The following is a 20,351-nucleotide window of genomic DNA, read 5'->3' on the forward strand; positions in this document are numbered from 1 at the left end:
TAGAGGTGTCAGTTTGCTCATTAAAATGTATTACACTGTCCAAACTGAGGGAGTAACCTAGATAAATGTTTTTCATGCACTGCCTGATTTCACAGATGCTATTCTGCTTTTAGCATGCTGAGGACCACACTGCATTTGGCATTTTCAGGGAAATTATGTGGTACAGTGATCCATTTTCCTTCACAGAATCATAGAATGATTTGGGTTGGAAGGGACCTTAAAGGTCATCTAATGCTAACCCCCTTCCATGGGCAGGGACACCTCCCACTAGACCAGGTTGCTCAGAGCCCCATCCAACCTGGCATTAGACACCTCCAGGGATATGGCATCCACAAACTCTCCAGGCATCCTATTCCTCCCACCAGACCAGGTTACCCAAAGCCCCATCCAGCCTGGCCTTGAACACTTCCAGGGATGGGGCATGCACATCTTCGCTGGACAACCTCTTCCAGTGCCTCATCACCCTCACAGTGAAGAATTTCTTCCTTATATCTAATTTAAATCTACTCTTTTTTAGTTTAAAGCCATTACCCCTTGTCCTATCACTACACCCCTGACAGAGTCCTGCCCCAGCTTTCCCGTAGGCCCCCTTCAGGTGCTGGAAGGCCACTATAAGGTCTTCCTGGAGCCTTCTCATCTCCAGGATGAACAATCCCAACTCTCTCAATCTGTCTTCACAGGAGAGGTGCTCCAGCCCAACTTCTTCCCACACATTCCACACCAGCCAGTCCATGGGGTTAGGAAATGGAAGTTGCCGTTTATTTTACTCACTTCAGGTGAGGGTGAAATACTGCAAAAAGGAGTGAGGTAAGTCAGATAGGATCTGACTGCCTGTCACTAGCCAGTTCTGCCTCTGAAACAGGAAGAACAGGTTGAGGAGGTGGTTTCATTGTGATATTTTTCATCTCATTCTCTTAATAGCTCTGGGAGATTACTGCTCTTCCTGATCACACTGCCACTTGTCTTCAAATCTACTTAAATGAAGTTCATAGATTTTTTGAGGGAAAATGCATTCGTTTGCATGAAATTTTTGTGTAGAGGGTCTAACCTGCTGGCACAATAACTCTTCGTTCATTGGTAGTCATATTTGGGGGTGGAATGTGCTTCTCTTCCATGTAGCTTCCATAGTTCATCCCAACATTGTCTGAGCCGCTAACCATTTTCCCTCCTTTTGCCACGCTGCAGTCATCAGGTGAATTCCTAGACAAAGAAGAGAGGTGTGCTTTGATTATTATTTCAGTTCCTACTAATATCCTCAGCAAAGAATCATGCTGAACGAGATGGAAAAAAATGAGACTGGAGCATCAGGAGTGGCTGTCTTGGTAAACTCTACCCAATGACTACTACCCAATGACTCTGCCGAATCCTTCAGTTGCTTCAGAAAAAATTACTAGCCTCTATGAACAGCATATTTCTTTTTGGGGGTATTGGTCTCCTTGTCTCCAAATCTGTAAATGCTAATGTCTTATTTCTGGAAACAGGGCTAGAATGGAGGCTTTTTCATGAGCTTGCTGAGCCTGATGGCTGCAAGTAGCTGTGCTTCTCTCTCCAAGCATTTCACAGACAATTCAGCAAAACATAGTGATGCGCTTAAGATATTAGAGGAAAAAAATACAACAGTTCTCATCAGGCATGGACAGCTTTCCACCTCCACTACTGTCATTGTTTCATGTGAGCCACACTCAGTTGCACTTTATGTTATGCAATGTAGACATATTTCTGCATATGGCCTACAGAAAAGTAACATTTGCCAAATCCGTGATTCAAAATACCACACGCATGACTGGAAAAACCTTTCAGCTCCTGACTAGTGCAGTCTCCATGGTACTATAGTCAAGAAATGGAAATCTGCAGAGGATCTGCAACCAGACACCTCTTTAATTTTGGCTTTACTTTCTGAATAGAGTCTTTAGGTTTAACATCCCACAGTGGGTTCCCTAATGGCATTTTAATTGCATCACAGTTTTCTTCCTGGCAGACACAGACATATTTGTCCCTTAATTTAATGTCTACAATGTGTTTCATCAGAGAGAGAAAAATTGGCAAAAAAAAATCAAAAGAAAGAACAGAGCCTTAGGGAATACCTTTAAATGCAAAGAGGCTGTTTGGCAAGGGAAGGAGGGTGTTACTTGGGTTTGGGTTTCTTCAGTGATACTACATTGCTAACGACCTTTATTTCAGTTCTGCCATTTAACTGCTGAAATTGCAGTATGGTCTTACTACACCAGCAATAAGTCAGGTTGTTATGCTTCATTTTGGTTCCTTGCAAACTAACTAATTTGCAGTCCAGAGGATTGAGAGACCCTCTGAGGACCTAGACTCTGGGAAGGGTGTTTCAGGATCTGCCGTCATCCCCTGGTTCCAAAAGGGTTTCACCAAGAGCCTCTTGCTCTCCCCAGTTTGGAAACCCCAGCTCTTGATGCAAACATTGCAAACATTAGGCAGCAGTGTCACTGTAAGGCCACCAATGGTCAGACACTCTCCCAGAAGTGTTAAACTACTGTTTGAAGACAAAAGAGGAAAAATAATATACCATTTGGCCAACTGTTTGCTCAACATATAGCAAAAGGATGTGGCAGATATTTTATCCAATGCCTAAGTGACTCAGTTGTGTTGTCTGCTCAGCACATGTGTCAGGAACTAATGTAGCTATTGTTTCGCATGTGTGTTTTAAAAAACAGTTTTTTGAAGGCTGAAAAGATTTAGTATATATCTTACGTACTATAAATACATTTTAAACATATCAGTTTTCTCTGTGCCTTGATACTGTGTATTTATCGCATTATGCTAACATATATACTAAACAAACAAACAAAAAACTGCCGATGGTGTTCAGTTTAAAAAGAAAATATATCACAGAAATCATTCCAGAGCTACTGTCATCTTCTTTAGCAGAAGGAACAGCATCCTGAATGTTGCCTGGGAAATGTTGGCTGCACATACCTTTTTCAGGTATAAAATATCTTGGGTGCTGCTTAACACAGTACATCTGAAATCTGGCTTGTGTAAGGGTCCTATAAGTACATGTCAGCAACAAAACTGAATAATACCCACAAGGGAAGATACAGCCAGCATGTGGTCTTGCCTGTCATTGAGTGGTGGTGAATTTAGCCTTTCCAACAGAATCAGAATACTTGGGCATTATTCTCTCAGGTTTAATTTTTCTATCCCACTACATACCTATAAATATAATTCTGGGAGGCAGCTTATTTCTGTCTGAATGGAGCTAAGCAAAACAAAATAACTTTTATTTCAGACATAAGCATGTTGAAAGTGAGCTTTTGAGATGATTGCTTGTGAATAAAATGTTGGCTTTTTCTGTTTACCTTTAACAAATAGAAATGGCATCTATGTGTAAGCAAGTCTACATAGTAAACATGTATATTTGGATCCATGGCCCTCATTTGTACCTGTGCAGATGCCCACCCTAACTGCCAAGGTCATGTTATGTTACCAAGACAAAAGAAAAGGTAATTTGACTCATGCACTGACTGTTGTTGTTGTTGTTGTTGTTGTTGTTGTTGTTGTTGTTTTGTTTTGTTTTTGGTACGTTTTGAGGAAACAGAGAGCTAGCAGCATCCTTTGGCCTAACTGCCAGTTACTATTTTTTTTTTTTTTCCTGGGAAAAGTAACTCAGGATACAGCAATATCAAAATCCTAATGCTGACATGAAATACAACATCAATATTAGCCTAAACTACTTCCACAGGCAATCATACATTAAAAAACAAAACAAAACAAAACAAACAAACAAAAAAAACACTAATGTAAACATGGAACAGTAAATGATGTGAAAGATCCACTGGTAGCACACAGCTTTTGGCAACCTGACAAGGCTGCTGGGTTGATTTTCTGATTTGAATATAAACAGAGAGAGGGTGGGGAAGAAGATCATAAATAGGTCATAACTTTTCATTAAAATCCAGAAGGAGACAGTCAAGAGTTTTGTCGTGTTAGTGTGCTGGGTGGACAAACAAATCCTCAGTTCAGCAAATCTTCTAAGATCATGTTTAATTCAAGCATGTAAGAAGCTCCATAGGAGCTAACAGGACTACTTGGGTACTTCAAATTGAGCATGTGCTTATGTGTACCACTGAGCCAAAGCTTAACTCAGATGGCTGGAATTGACTTCTATGACACAGAAAGCAAAGCTGAAAATGCAAGCAAACACCAGAAAATGGTATTTTTAGTGCCCAGAACAACAAGAGAATGATTGTATTCAAAAGTGTTTTTTTTTTGTTTGTTTGTTTGTTTGTTTTTAAGACATTCTGTGAGCCTGCCTTATTTCTGAACCACCAGGGGAGCAGGGGCAGTGGAAAAGCAGCTTTCAGAACATGTGCCCTGTGCAAAGGGTGCAGCTCTGCAGTGATTCATCCTCATCTCCACGTCTGAAATGAAACCTGAGATATTTTTCTTCTCAGCTGCATGTTATTTTTACCCTTTGTAAATATACTGAGTTACACCTGGAAATTACCCAAATAAATAAATAAATAAAAAGTGGAAAGACTACAATCATGCTACCCAAAAGCATTTTGTTCAGTCCTGAGCCGATACAGCTCTGATTGATGATAAAAGTCTGTTGAAGAAAGTATTTCTCCATGGGTCCGTGGACCTGGAAGCCTTGTCTTTATGCAGTGTTACTTAGAATCAAGATGTTTAAATTTAGCACCCACTCCCACTGAAGCTGACTGGAGTTTTGCCAGCCATTGACTCTGATGAAAGCAAATGTGAGTTCATAAATAAGTGTATGAAACACTTTTTTTCCTCTTCACTTTGCTACTATTTTCCCCATGTGATATAGAACACCTGTGTTGTGTTAAAATGCAAGGTGTAAGAAAAACAGAGATTAGGAACCAGCAAAATTTTACATGATCATGGTGACATTCCTATAATATAAATCCCTGTAGTTTAGTATTTCTGAATTTCAGAGGAAAATAAAAGAGAATATTTGTGTTCTCTAAATATCTGTACAGTGTCTTTCTAAGTTAATTTAGTAACCACAGTTTGGATAACTTCCTTACAGAATTACTTACAGAAAAGTGGTCTCAGGACAGTAGAGATGTAACAGAATACCTTCAAAGAGATTTCCATATGTGGTCCTCCTACCAGCCTGTGGCTGGTCAGGACAGGGGAGATGATGCTGAGCTACCACGAACTTTTCTTCTGCGAGGCTCTGGCAGACAAACCCTGACACTGTCCTGCAGGATACAGATTCCTCTTCTTGCCTCTCCTCTCCCATTTTGTAATGTCAACAACCTGAGAAAGAGGGGAACGGCCCCAGCAGGGCTGTGGTGTCCCCACCCCATCCTTACGTACAACAGGGAGAGCTTTACAGAGCCAGCTCCCTCACAGAATTAAGGCCTACATATGTAAATTTACACTCAGCCAAAATGGTATTACGTGAATGTCAGCTCGTATTAAACACATTGCAAAAAAAAAAAACTCAGGCTCACTTCCACTCACTGCAACTGCTCAAGTTGTAGTAAAATTGGTTGGTGTTTTCCCCAAAAGTGGGTTATCGCTGAAAAAATGGCCCACAAAAAGAAAAACAAAACTTCCACGAGACTTTTAATTTTGAAATAAATCATTGTTTCTTAAAGCCCACCTGTCACACTTTAGTCCACACTATCAAATCAAAGGGTTACACATCTGCAACCCTAGACTCTCCTCCTTGCCATTCTATGCACCCACTTCCCCTTTGTGTATCAGGGGAATTCACATCTGCTGAGACCTGCCATCACAGCAACATACAAAGGAGACCCCTCTTTGGATTCCTCTTTGGATCCTCCTTTGGCAGCAATCACTAGGGACAATCCAAGAGTGAGGAGAACCCTGCGCTTCTCAGCTGTTGCAGCAGGAGGGTGGCTGCACCAGCAGCTTTGCAGAGCCTCAGGGGCTGCTTCTTTGGCACCAACCCCATGGATGCAAAGTGAGACTGAAAAGTGCTGTTAGCGGTAATATCAGAGGCCCCAGTGCTTGCTTTTGGCTTCCACCATGCTCAATCAACTGCTGCATCTTGATGCAGCTGCCTGGCCATGAACACACTGCCAAACCCTGCAAGCATAGCAGGCATTCTGCAGGCACCTGCCCTTAAACTTGCTACGTGTGCACCACCACAGCCACCATGCTGAAAGGAAAGCATAGTTTTTTATTTTCTCTGCCAAGTCTTCATGTGAAAGCAGCCCAAAATTCCCTGCAGAGGACTATGGCATAACAGAGACATTAAAATGCCAAAAAATGCACGTAGGCCAAAGCATCCCTGGGGTGCACACACAAGCCCTCATGCAACTGTTTAGCAAACCTGGCTGGGGAGCTGCTTCCCCAGCAAATACATAAATAAGTAAATAAATGGGTGGGTAGGAGGGTGGGTGGATAAGTAACTCAGTGCCTAGCTATGTCCTGAGTCACTCCCCCACCCACCTGGGGTGGCTGTCTGATAGGCGATGCTCACCCACAGGAAAGGCCAGGGTGGAAGGGAAGCAAGCCCCTCAGGATCAGCACTGCTGCCTAAAGTTGGCTAAAGCTGAAGCTGAAGCCACAGTGACAGTCTGCTCAACTCTGCTAGAAGGTGAGCGCCCAAAGCAAGCCTGAGAAGGCAAAAGAAATAAATTAAAACTGAAGTCCTCATGGGGCAACACAAACATAGAGGTGAACTGCTCCGTGTGGGGTTGTGCAGTGTCAGCCAAACTGGTCTTCAACAGCCCCAACAAACCTAGGCTTGGGGCAGTCCCACACAAACGCCCCACTGCAGCATCCAAAGGAGGGCTGATAGTATTGGGGGGGAGGGCAGGGGGACTGCCCAGTCTCTGTAGGTGCTTTGCCTTGCATGGGTCAAGGCCAGAGGTTGCTAAAGGATGTCACAGTGTGACACATAGAGTGGCTCGTTACTTCCTTCAACAAAAGGAGAAAGTAAAACGCCACATGCCAACACATGCATTTCGTTGACTTTCTGTAAGCAAAATAAAAAATGCTTGTTTATTGAGCTGTATATGCAACAGCAGTTCATTTTCAATCAAATAATAACTTTTGGTAATTGAAGCAATCTTTTCTATTTATTTATTTTTTTTTTTTTTGCTTAACTTTCCCGGCTATCTTGCAATCCACAGCTGCTTCAAGCCTTTAGGCCATCATGGCAAATTAAGGCAGTCAGCGTCTGGCTCACTAGAGGCCAGTCAAGCTATAAATATTACCAGCCTGGCTCTTTGTGTTCACAGTGTGGGGAAACAGCTGGTTTAAGTTTGACTGCACATTGTCATTTCTCCATTAGTGCAAACACTTCAATATTTCTTATGTGTGAGGTTGGAGTGAAGAAAGGGAAAGAAGGGAATGGGGTCACTAAAAGCCAAAGCTAAGAAATGATGTTCTGTATATACATAATTTACAATTAGATTGCTGCCTGGGAGAATGCTGAAGTCTGATATGGTGATAGCTCGGCCAAAGCCACAATGACTTCCCAGTTGGCCTATAACTTTCAGGACCTATTTTCTCTTGTTTTTCTTTTATTATTTTTATAGAAATTCTATTATAATGGTAATGGATTACATTTCTCAAATTGTATTTCATTTCAAGAGCTTGTAAGACTGTTGTATTTGTGGTTTCATAAAATATGAAATACTGGGAGACAAGGCCCTTCCCAAACCGCATGTGCCTTCTTTTGTGGGCAGGGATCGTATAGAAAGTTAGCGAAGCAAAGCATGCCAGGCATAAACAGAAGTGACATCTTGCACAGAAACCATAATCCCCCATGTCTGTGGAATGTCTGCTGATTTTCGTGATTAGTATTATTGGGCTGTGAGGCTGATGGGTGCGAAATGTAAAGTCAAAGAAGACAAGCCTCTTTTCTTTTTGTTACTCAGATTCTGTTTTGTTTTTAAAATGCTATTCCCAAGCTTCAAATACTGAGCATCCTCACCAAAACTACCCTGATAAAAATAAAACACCTATTAATTAAGGGGTCAAGGAGGAGACTTATTTCCAAATGCACTGGTTTAGAGACATCCTACATACTGTCAGTGCCTGTGCTATGCCAGCATGGGGGAGTACCACAACCACCATTTCTAAATGCTCTAAACACAGCAAATACTGTACTGGAAATAAAGCAGTAATGATAGGAACAGTCAGAAATAATGATGGTGATTTTTAACTCTTGTGGGGTCTGATGTCAATGTTTGAAGACTAATTTTATATTTCACTACCCATATGAGAGCATTTGGTTGCTTAGCACTTTTGAAATTTTGGCTGTCCTCATCTCTGTCTTAAACTCCTAATTTTGAGCACACAATTTAAGCATCAGTGGTTAATCCAAAATATAACCATGCCAATTAAGAATGAGCACATCACCCCAGGGTGGAAAGCTTCTTAACCAGCACCTGCCAGTCCCCCCAAAAAGCCACTAAAAAATAGCTATAGTAGTGGTAAGCTGGAGAGATGGTTTATTTTTCTCCTTGGCATCATGTTTGCCTCCAGAAACAGAGCCAAACCCTGCACATACAAACACACACACACATTAATGTTTAACTGGTGGATTTTCAGAGTAGAGTGGTACTCCTTAGAAGTAATCACACATAAAGCCCTGCATGAAGAAGATCCTAAATTCGTAGTTTTTCCAGTCTGGTAGGCAGCCACTCCACTGACTACCCAATCAGTGGGAAAAAAAGGTTGTTATCCAAGATTAATGCTACTTTATATAGGCAGCTCCAGTAAGTGCACAAGGAAAATCATCCTCTTAAGACAGATCTCCCAGCTTTGCTGTGGGCTGACATAGGGGCTGACTCAAGCCCTGTTGGAGCCAGAGGAGAGAATCCCATTGACTGCCATGAGCTTGGACCATGCTTGTTTTTTAGTCTGAGCTGAGGTTTACCAAGAATACCAGGGCTGCATGCCGGTGGTATGCCACCAGATGTAAGAGGGATGATACTGAGCCTCAGCTGCAGGGTTGTGCTCCAGTGATGGAAAAAGCCATGCCCTTGAAAAACAAGTGATGTCAGAGTAATTGCTGCAGATCAGCCCTGTTTCTTGATGTGTTGGATGTGCAGAAGGTGTGGAAATGCTCTAACTAGAATCATCAGTATCATCCCACAGACTGGAGCATAATACAGAGGTGACTGACCTAGCTTAAAACACACCAGCCTGCATCCTGGGAGCAGGATGGTCCTGTCGTGGTGGTAGTACAGAGCTCCATGTGAATGAATGCAACCTCTTTCATGGCTGCACAAATTAGTTGGCACATGGTAGACTACACAAGGTACCTCAAGTGTGAACCATTCTAATTTGCTTATTTTTAAAGCATGAAATAGCTACATTGAGTAGAGCTTACATCAAGGGGGGCAGGAAGGGAATGAGAAAACAAGAGGCCACTCTGGACTCTGAAAGTCCTCCTGCATATCATGTGCATTCAATCCAGCCAGCACAGAGGCTCTTTGATGAAAATACAGAACAGAAACATTCAAATAAAAAATGGTATTTCCCAAAAAAGCCAGCATAAAAGATATAAGTGATAATTTCATTTTCAAATGGTTTTTAAGGTAGAGTTGGTAGCACTTAAAACAGCATTTTGCACATGATTAAATCTTAATGACAACTGATTATTTCTGGCATTTCTTTAAAATTTCTATATTGGCCAAGTTGATGTTAGAGAACTTTTTCTGCGCTTTCACTGCAGCTAACATTCATAATGCATTTTCAGTGAAATCATCACACTGCTCCTGGCAAGTAAAATTTATCTGAGGCCTGAATAATACCCTATGTTCCACCTCAGCCTCCCTTAAAAAGAAGGGTTACCTACCAGTAAATGCAGACCTTCCAAGCTACCTTTGTATATTCTCACCTATGTCTATGTTCATGAGTAAGAATATATGGGTAAGGGTGATCAGAGCACACTGAATAATTCACAGACTTAAATGCCGTACCCTAGGCTTAATGAGAGCATTTCCACAGAGGTGAATTTCATGCTAAATGCATTATATATGTTGCATTCAGTCATAGTAATAGAATTGCTTATATTTAATTTGATAAAATATATAAAGAAAAATAAATAGAAAAGTAAGTAACAGCATGATATAGGCAATTTCCAGATTTATATTATAGTGCCTTACTATATCAGGGTGAATCTTTTGGTCTGACTAAAGAACACTAAATAGCAGGAAACAATAATATTACATTCAGGTGAAAGATTGACTATATGGTGGCACAAAATTTTATGTGCCAAAATATTTTTTTGGCACAAAGATTTATGTACCTGGAAGAAATATAATGGCTGAGCCCACATAACAGATTCAAAGGAACTGAATTTAATACTATGTGTGACAATCTACATTGTATATGCAAGGTAATGACAGCTTTAATTTCAACTTTTCTTGCTTTATTTAATTTAAGGTAGGCCCTTAGGCTATATTTTCTGGTGTTGTGCAGCAGTGTTTAGTTTGAAAAATACTGTTACTGTTAAAGAAAACTGTGTAGTTAAACCCTCTGCAGCACACTAAAATAACCCTTTAATTTCTTTCTGAAGATATTTCTTCAGAATTCATAGGGACACCAGTTTTTAGACAATTATGATTTGAGATTTAAGGTAGGGCAATTGCAGACAACGTATATCTGGGGAGAGTCCTATCAGAGTGAGTACATTTCTCATTTTAGTATGAAATTGTTAAGTGTAAATTGTTGGTGTGTAAGAGATCCAACACACTCCTAAAATTTTATACCCTGTTCCAGATGACAGAATATATGGCCAGGAAACAGCCTAACACAGAGAGGAGTAAGAGGTGGGTAGCAAAAAAAATATTAATGAAGCTAACTGTTCTCTTGTTGCCACTTTGTGGGGTCTGATACCCTGGTTTGCACCTTCTGTGCATGGTATTGTTCAGACAAGCTCCTAAATAGGAAGAGAATTAGGGAGGATATTCTGCAGATCCTAGAGGTAGCACCTCTGGGGCTCTGCAATATGGCCATATTTTAAACACTTTTGAACAACTCAGATTTTAAAAATGAGTGTAAAGTGAGCAGCTACATTTTTATCAAAAGTGAGAACATAACTCAAGATCTCTGGCCACTACCTGTGTTCATTTTTAAAATTTTTTAAAACATTTTTTAAGAACTTAGAATTTCATTTAGGGAAACATTAAAGGGACTGAAAATGGGCAGGGTGGGGAAGGCTTATTCAGAAAAGTAAATGCAAGTGGCAGGGCACTGCTAATCTGCACATATAAACCGTGCCCAATATAACGTATGTGATGAATAGCAGATAATCTGCCAGGAAAACAATGAAAGACCAACATACACATGGCAAAGGCCCAGAGGGACTTGAGGAAGGAACAAATGGTTTTCAGATTTGTAATATTTATATATTTTGTAATATTTATATATTTGTAATATTTGTAATATTTATGTATTTGTAATATTTGTAATATTTATATATTGCATTGAACATTGAGCATTTTCAACATCGGTAGTCCTAAGCAATATAATAAGCAAAAGGACCTGCGGGAATGGTGCTAAGCTGAGGCAGGGGAAGTTTAGGCTGGACATCAGGAAGAGGTTCTTCACCAAGAGGGTGGTTGCACACTGGAACAGGCTCCCCAGGGACATAGTCAATGCACCAAGCCTGTCTGAATTTAAAAAGTGATTGGACTGTGCACTTAGTCACATGGTCTAAACTTTTGGGAAGAAGTGTGCAGTGCCAGGAGTTAGACTTGATGATCCTTATGGGTCCCTTCCAACTCAGTGTATTCTATGATTCTATGATTCTATGATATTATATCATATATTTGATATAATTATTTAGGAATAATATATTGCTGGTAAGTGTTTTCATCGTATGCAAGGCTTGAGTGATACACTTTTTTTTTTTTTCCTACAACTGGCAGGAATATCACATACCAAGAAACATTATGATTCCCAAAACATAATAGCATTATGCACGGTATATACGTATGTATACACATATGTATATGAATTTTTAAAATGCCAAAATATATTTATAACTTTTATTTGGTGAAATTATTTCTCCATTAAAAATATAATATTAACTTTTTTCATGCACGTATTAGGCCTTATGAAATAATATATTTCTGATGAAATGGAGTAATTTAATCTTTATTTGTGTGTTAATCATGTAATATGCACATGATTATTTTTTCTTCTGTTAATCTATTCTTATATTTGGTAGTCTATAAATGCCTTTTTTTAGCATAATGTCTTGTGAAACATGAGTTTTCCTGGATTTCTCCAGGTACCATCTCTCCATTGCTCTGTCAAAAGTAAGGCTGTCAAATCCAAGATTAATGAATGAAAATATGCTTCAGATGCTGCAGGTTATTTTTAATTCAATACAGAAATTATTAAATTTCTTGCCATTATATGTTCAAGCGGAATGTGCCCTTTAGAAAACCAGAGTTCTGATCAAGAACATTCTGCAGTTCAGAGCAGTAGCTTGCATGGACTCTTATGGCAATAAAAGCATTATGCCAGCTCACACGCTGGTTCATGTTGGGAAACAATTGTCACCACTGAGTAGTTCACTTTCTAATGATGGCCACAATTAGTAGCTCTGAGTGATGCTGTCTGGACAAAAACGAGGAACTTGGTCTTCATGCATTGATCAGCTTATTTGCACTAAGCTACAAGTCCTAATGATGAAGTAGGTAGCCCTGATACATTTTAGTTTTGAGAGAGAGAGAGAGAGTACAAAAAATCGCTTCTTTTCATTTATCACAGGCTGCAAAGGCTGCTGGTATTGTGAAAAAGTGTTTCACTGGGTTTCAGATGCCATGACAATTTCTGGGTGCCACCATAACTATCACAAATAGCAATTTTGCTGGAAAAGTATGAATCAAAATCATGCTTCATGATTATTCCAGAACATATGGGTCCTGGTAGCAGGTATAAAAAGAATGATTTAAAGACAATTCCCTCAACATTCAGCCTTGCAAAGGTAGACATTGCTTTTGCTAGTAATGGTGCAGGGCACGTGCACAAATATTTCATGCAACTACTGTTTCCCCTGCTAAAGCCATGCCATCAGGCAGGCAGCAGCACGTGAGCTGAATGTTCAGGTGAGGGATGAGGAGCCTGGCTCCAGCCCTGCAGCTGGGGTGCTCTGCTCTGGTGGCTGCACTGTGGTTCCCCCCTGCCTTGGTTACTTCTATTTTTACCCAAAGATGGCATGGCCCCTGGGAGGGAGGCAGAGGCTCTGAACAGAAAAGCTCTTCCATCTGCATGCTCAACCACACATCCATACACAACGACACTTTTGATCATCTCTGGATCACTATACAGGGCTCAGGTACCTCCCCAGGCTGATAAAAGACAGCACTGTTGCCTACAATTTTCTACTTAAACTACCACAACAGCAACTCACTTGTGATTCAGGCTAGTTCCTCCAATATTCAGGCTAGTTACATATTTCAGGATTCCAGCACAATAAATGCAGAATTTGTTGCTGATTATTTTTTAAATGTGATTGACCAAAAATTTCAAGGGAATCTGTATGATCTAGACCCTTCCTTAAGGTATATGAGTTTGAGTCTAACTGGCTTTAGTTCTGTATAATATTACAAATTATTACCACTAATGATTAATGCTAATTATCTACCCTAATGCACTTTGTGGAATTTACACTAAGAAAAATTGTGACCATTAGTACTGCAGAAATGCCAGAACAAATATTTAGAGGTAGTTTGAGAAACAGTTGAAAATAGTTTTGGATCAATACAACATTTATGATTATATCAGTGTAATTGATTATCACAAAGAGGAATAAACAAACAAAATAACGAAATGTGGTTCTGGATAAGTAGGCTTACAAGACTTTCCATAGTTCTTTGTAACTTCAGCTCATCATTTATTTCTATATACCTCAAATCTTTACCTATTCACTGGGAAGTCTGATTTGACTTCAGAACAATTCCAATCCTTATTAAAACTCATTTTCCATCCTTACGAAAATCCGATTTTCATTCTTATGAAAAATGTAGGTGTGATAAGCTGTCAAACCACTTTGTCCTGCTTGTGGTGCTCATCACATTAGCACAGAAAGTGTGAACAGTAACCACAGTGCCCATGGCTGAGGTTTCTCTAAACATCTGATGCTGGGTGATGAGACAAGTAGGCAGGTGTTTGGGACAGGGCGATCTGAAGCATGGTCTTCACTGGTACATTGCCAACTATTGTGAATAACTGACTCCTTCTGAACCTTGTGCCCTTCAGCAACACCAAAGGAAAACTGTTCTGACAGTCAGGCATTTTAAACAGGAAAGCACTTGCTTGGATAGTTTCCTTGAATTAAAAAAAAAAAAAAAAAAAAAAAAGGCATCATTGTGCTATTTCAGATGGGAAAAATCATACAGAGGGCTCCTATGCTTTGTAGAGCTACCAGTCAATATCCACAAAAACCATCAAAAACATTACTCTTTCAGCCTAATCTATGCAATTGTCCTTCACAAGGACATCCACAAAAAAAGTCCTGAGAAAACCCTGACATGCTGTGGCTATGGTTATTTCTTGTTGAGCTGAGTAATTTATTTCCTTGTTCCTTTCTGCTCTCCTGCTTGCCTCCATACAAGTGGTGTTTCTTCATCGTAAGCTCTTCTACAATCCAACTCCATTGTTATATTCTTCAGCAGAATGCTTATAGCAAATTTAAAAGTAAAAATCAATAGTTTGCTCCCTCTGACATTACAAGAATTTACTTCCTATGTTTCTCTATTTGGTTATATTTAAAGCAAAAGCATCAGACCTGATTACTGTATTTGAGAGCTTCAGTAAAGTATTAATCACATACTCCACAGCACTAGATGGATCAGTATAACTGCTCAAAATCACACCACAGACATATTTTCCTAACTTTAATATATGCTCTTTCACCCAGGTTGCAATGCAAGTTTATACTGCAAATTATCCACAGTCAGAGGAAACAAAGAAAGGTATTGCACAAGGTCTCAAGAAGGCTGTGCCTGTAGTACCACCATCTTAAGTTGTGAATCGCAATGCACAGGAGACCTGTAGGGTTCTGGGACAGCAGCTGGTGGCTTGGTGTCTTGGGGCACTTAAAATGGTGCTCACTTTGTAAGTATAGTCAAGTGAACTGTGCCCATCATAAGAAAAGCTGTGGTAACGCTGGCCTTATTACCTTGACCCATTAACCTGGTTTGGATTACACTCCATCTTGATGGTGACTCTGGCTGGGGGCTGTGATAACCAGTCTTGCTGGGGAACACGTGGACTCATCTTTGATGTCTGCCCATATTCACTGGAGGAGGAGGCCGTCATCTCTGTCTTTCCAAGGTGGGGTGATCCGTAGGCACACTCGAACAAGGACTGGTCTTCACTCACCACTGATAACGCTTCCTGCAAACCAGAGAAGAGAAGTCAATGTGACAGCGTTTTAGAGCAGACATTGTAATATTCCCCAAGAAAAAAATGTGATCATCCATCTTATGAAAAGAAAAAATAGCTGGTTGCTTGCGTAAATGTCTACTGCTTTTTGGGCATGCCTCTGCTGCTGGCAGAGGTGAGGACTCACAGTGCCAGTTGCACATCAGGGAGGGACAATACAAACCATGCCTGGTGAGACATCTCCTGCTAACAGTGGAACAGAGGTGCACACATGCTTGGCCAAACACTGAGGAAGCATACTGGGGTAGCAGGAGAGAGGAGAAGGCAGGGAGGGAAGGGATCTCAGGCCCCTCGTGTCCCAGGTGTGGACATGAGGGACAGCTCTGTCACAGGTGCCAGCTGCCAGGAGATGACCGGGACCTAGACCTTGCTGACTCACAGGGAACTTCTCTTCCTTCCTCTGGGAGCAGGGCCAATTTGCTCCTGGACAGGGTGCCAAGACACAGCCGGTTGTCATCCCTGAACCAGGGGTCCTGCTCTTTCCTTCAGCAGCAGCAAAAGGCAGATCGTCCCAGGCTTTGCCACTAACAAACAGGCCCCAAGCTCCTGTAGGATGCCATGCCCACTGACAGCCTCTCCACCTCTCACAGGAACACTTCCTTGTAGCTTTCAGAACTTGAAGACCCCAGCATATGGCCTCCAGCCCCCAGTCATGGTAGAAGGGACCAGCTGGCCATGGCTGAGGGTGAAGAGGCTGGGGGCATGCAGGAACCAGGTGCATGGCCATACCCTCACCAGGGCACTGCACCTGCAAGCCCACACTTCAGCTGGGATGAGAGCAATAAAACAGCACAGATCCATCAGCAGAGGAGGACAATGAGGAGAGGATAGAGAGAAGAGGCAGAGCAATGGGGGTCCTTCTGCTGACATGCTCAGGTGTCCCCAGATGCTGCAAGAGGACTTTGCATGAGTGGCAGAAGCCACGTGGTGTCCTAAAAATCAGCAGTAACATTTCTTTGTTTTAAGAGGGAGCGTACATTTATTATTCCTTTTATTTGCCTGCTTTGTGAGTCCTCAGAACGCACTCCATCAATATTCAGTTTTATCTGCAGTTGCAAGGGCTGGAACATCACTTTCTTTTTATTATTTCTCGTGGAGACTGAGATTATCCTCTGATCTCTTGATTTTAGGAGCAGGATCTCAAGCATCCCTTCAAGTGCCACAAGACTGGTGATTCAATCACTAGCACTAAACAGCTCCGTCTTCCTCCCACAGGCCAACAGGCAGAGATAAGAGAGAGATCTGCACCATATCATTGCTATTATTCAGATGTAGTTTGAGCACAGAGGTCACCACCAACCTGTCACCTTTAGTTTTAACTCCCTGATTATTACACCTGCCCCGCACATTCCTTCCATAGCCTGTGCCCAGTTCCCAGACTGTTGTCTCTGGTGGTAGTGTGAAAGGGCATCTGTAAGGCAGAATAGGTGCCACAATAACATCTCATCTTTTTGTCCTGCATCCCTGATGGGGATGCCTTTTACTTGCACAGTAATGCTAAAAACCGCTACTGTTGGTGGTCTGAAGATTTCTAATGAGACATTCCTGGGAAAGCCTGCAGAAAGCTCCTGCATTTCAAAGAGGTGGGAGGTGAGATGGCTGCTGGTCCCTTGCACCTCAAAGTTTGCTCACCTGGCTACACTGTGATGAACAATAGCAGTAGGACTTAATGCACTTGAATGTTAAAGTATCAGGGATTGCATCACACAAGCTAGAGAAAATGTTATGTTGAAGGGAAAAAAATCTTTCTCAACAGTCTGTGTGAGTTTTTTCACAAAGATATACATATATATTTACTCTTCTATCATATTGTATATACACACACATATAGTCTGGCCAAGTGATCACAACATTACCTCCACCTAAGACTAATTACTGCATAGTTCCCTCTTTTCTGTCCCAATGAAAAGCTAATAAATGAACCAAAAAATATGTAATGAATTGATAATTTTGGAAAAGTTAGCCACAGTAAGTACATGTAAGTGTGAAATATACGGAGGAAAGCAGGAATAAGATTGCAAATACAACAGGAAGAATATTATTTCACTCTGCAAAAATCTTTCACTCTGTAAAAATGTTTTCAAAACAGGCATTAAATGCTACATAATGAATGTATTTCTTATCCTCCCACACACAAGAGAAGCAAAACAATTTTATTCTTGTTTCTATTAAACTTGACTCAACCTAATATAAAGTAATATAAGAATATTTAATATGATCATGAATGCAAACCAAAAAATATGGTGTTTCTCTTTGTTGGTATCACTAATGACAAGAAATATTTTCTGTACTATGGATGCACATTATGTTGCACAAAGAGGGAAAGTAGACGTTTTAACTTCCTGAGGCTGGACAGTGAACACCAGAAATATGAACCCAATTAATAAGGGTTATGCAAATATCTAAAAGGCTACAGCAAAAACAAGGCAGACATAAATGAAGCCAGGAGAAGGATTTAGACCTTGTATTTCAGGAAAAAAAAATGTCTTATTATTCTCAGACAATAAAATTGCAATTTGCTAGCTAGTTTTGTTCTGATTTAATAATCTGAAATCCATCCTGTTAGCCATCAGTTAGTGCATGCTGACAGCTCTGTAAAGTCTCTGTAGGAATAACTGGGTTTCTGCCAACTTTTGGTACCATTGGGCTTGTCCTTGTCTAGAAGTCTTATTATTGTGTACTTTATGATAGTGAGGGTCTCTGATGTTTTACTCCAAGTCCTCATTGATCTTTGCTGGCCTGTCTTGAAGGACACTCGGACATGTGTCATCCCTCCCTTGTGTACATTACACAAGCTGAACTGATCAGCTAAGTAAGCTTTTGCATAATTTTGAGGAGTCAGCATAACTAGAGAGCATAGTCTAAACTAGAATTAGCCTTACTTCCTCCTTAACTATCTTTTCTCTCATCTCATACATTAAGTGAGGTTGAGGTTGCATGTGGGAAACGTGGAAACTATGTTTAGCATCTGTTTTACTGCTCCTCCTGTCAGCTGGGGTACAGAAAGTCATACCTAATGTCTTCTCTTGCAAATGCAGCCAGGCCCATTGAATTCAATTTACCAGGAAGCACTACAAGGTGATGATATATGTGGTCCTAGCATATCATTACGCACAAGGAGAAGTTGTCTGCAACACATGGGATGGAGCTGTGTGTTGAGAAATGATAACTGCTGAATTTTTGTCTTAGTGATCTTAAAAATTGAGGATTTCTGTCCTGGGTATTTCTGAATCCACCGATCTTGCAAGACACAGTGATGCTGAACAATGAGAGGCTAGTGCAACCTGATATAACCTCTTGTGAAACATGTACTGTGGGAAAGCATAGAAATAGCATCAAGAAATTTGAAACATTTCTCAGCTACACAAGAATGCCTGATAACTGACATAATTTTGTATTCCAAAAAAACAGCACATGTCCTCCAGCTGCTTCTTGTATGCATCGTTTCATCTTGTCCATCCTTGATTTCTCATTACTGATTAAAGCCTTCAAGTCTTAACCCTACATAAGCTGTAGAAGGAAAGCTCTAACAGCTGTACCAAATAGCTGACAGAAGGCAGAATGGGTCTTTCTTTCTTAAATAGAGGAACTTAAAAATGTACTTTCTGCTGTAATTCTAAATGCTATCTCTTGGACCAAATCAATTTGTGCATTAACCATCATGAAAAATAGCTGCATGGTCTGGCCACTTATAAACATAGACAAAGACATTAATACTGACAATATTTGGCAAGGGATTTTTACATATGGATGCCAGTTCTATTTCTAGTAAATGCTCTTCATTACTCATTTACATGTTAATCTTTTTTTCTCATCCATATTAATGCTATTACTGAAGCAGTTTGGCAACATCAAGCAGTAAGTGGGATAAAGCAAAGTAAACATTAATAAATATTACAAAATAGTTGCATAACAAGGCTCTTTTCCATCTTGCAAAGTTCTACACCTTTGGGGGAATAATGTTAGTATTGAATGGGTCATCATTCTGGATTTCTCATGACAATAGCATATTCTCATGACACCTCAGAAATAAGCCTTTAATTTCTAGTAATCAGCATCTGGGGTAATGTGATATGAAGAAACCTACACGGAATGCTTGCAGTGACAGGTGGGAAGGGTTTTCATGCACATCTGTGAAGTAGAACCACTAATATTATATGAGGTCAATACTGGACGCGGATTTTCTTTCTTTCTCCACAAACTTGTTTTCATAGTGTCACAAGCAAAACATGAAAATAAGTTCCTTCATTAAGATTTTTCTATTTTTTATCCCCTGTATTATGAAAAACCTTCTCAGCTGAACTTTCTGTACAAATGATAAAAGAACAAAATGTCTTTCTCTATTTAGTTTTGACTTATACTTCACTGATAAGTTTAAAAAAAATAGACTAACAGACTGACAAATTTGTAGAACAATAGGTAGAGCAACGCCTTTAAAGTAGGCATGAAGTCATTAGGACAAAGGTGTTTACTTAATCAAATACAAGATTACTTGGCCCAGAAACATGAAGTTACAGGAAATGTGATTGAAGTAGTTCCCATCATGAGAAGTATATGCAAGCTTGATTGTCCTTTATATGCAATGTCAGGAACTAAGGACAAAGACTTTTTTTTTCTTGAGTTTGATCAACATTAAGGAATGATTAAAGGAGATAATGAGGTGTGCAGTTGTCTAACATAATTTGTTTGTTATGAGGGTTTGTTGTGGAAAAAATACTTCAGTAGGATTTTAAAAAGAATGTTTGGGCCTAACCTGGTGATGCTTTTTCTTAAGTTAATTCTAATTAGGAAACGTGCTTGCTTGTGCATGAAATACATTTGTGTACTCTCCCTGCATGCCATCAAGCCAACCTCTACTTTAGATATTAGCATTTTCATTTATTTCTATGGCAATAAATTTCAATCACAAGTTCAGGTAGTACACTCACTGTATGTGTGTGTATAGTGTGTGTATATCTATA

The 20,351-nt window shown here is 40.3% G+C and overlaps 1 protein-coding gene across 9 annotated transcripts in view; it reads right to left on the reverse strand.

Moving 5' to 3' along the window:
• ERG (ETS transcription factor ERG) overlaps window positions 1-20,351 on the reverse strand; it is a 148,761-nt gene that overhangs the window by 20,051 nt on the left and 108,359 nt on the right. For all 9 annotated transcript variants that reach the window (XM_027449113.3, XM_072027036.1, XM_072027017.1 and 6 more), the window contains 2 exons: window positions 15,125-15,342; window positions 1,049-1,200 (listed from right to left, as the gene is read on the reverse strand). In XM_027449113.3, coding sequence (XP_027304914.3) covers window positions 1,049-1,200; window positions 15,125-15,342 — 370 coding nt within the window. The remainder of the gene's footprint in view (window positions 1-1,048; window positions 1,201-15,124; window positions 15,343-20,351) is intronic.

Source organism: Anas platyrhynchos, chromosome 1, assembly GCF_047663525.1.
Source record: "Anas platyrhynchos isolate ZD024472 breed Pekin duck chromosome 1, IASCAAS_PekinDuck_T2T, whole genome shotgun sequence".
Taxonomy (NCBI): domain Eukaryota; kingdom Metazoa; phylum Chordata; class Aves; order Anseriformes; family Anatidae; genus Anas; species Anas platyrhynchos.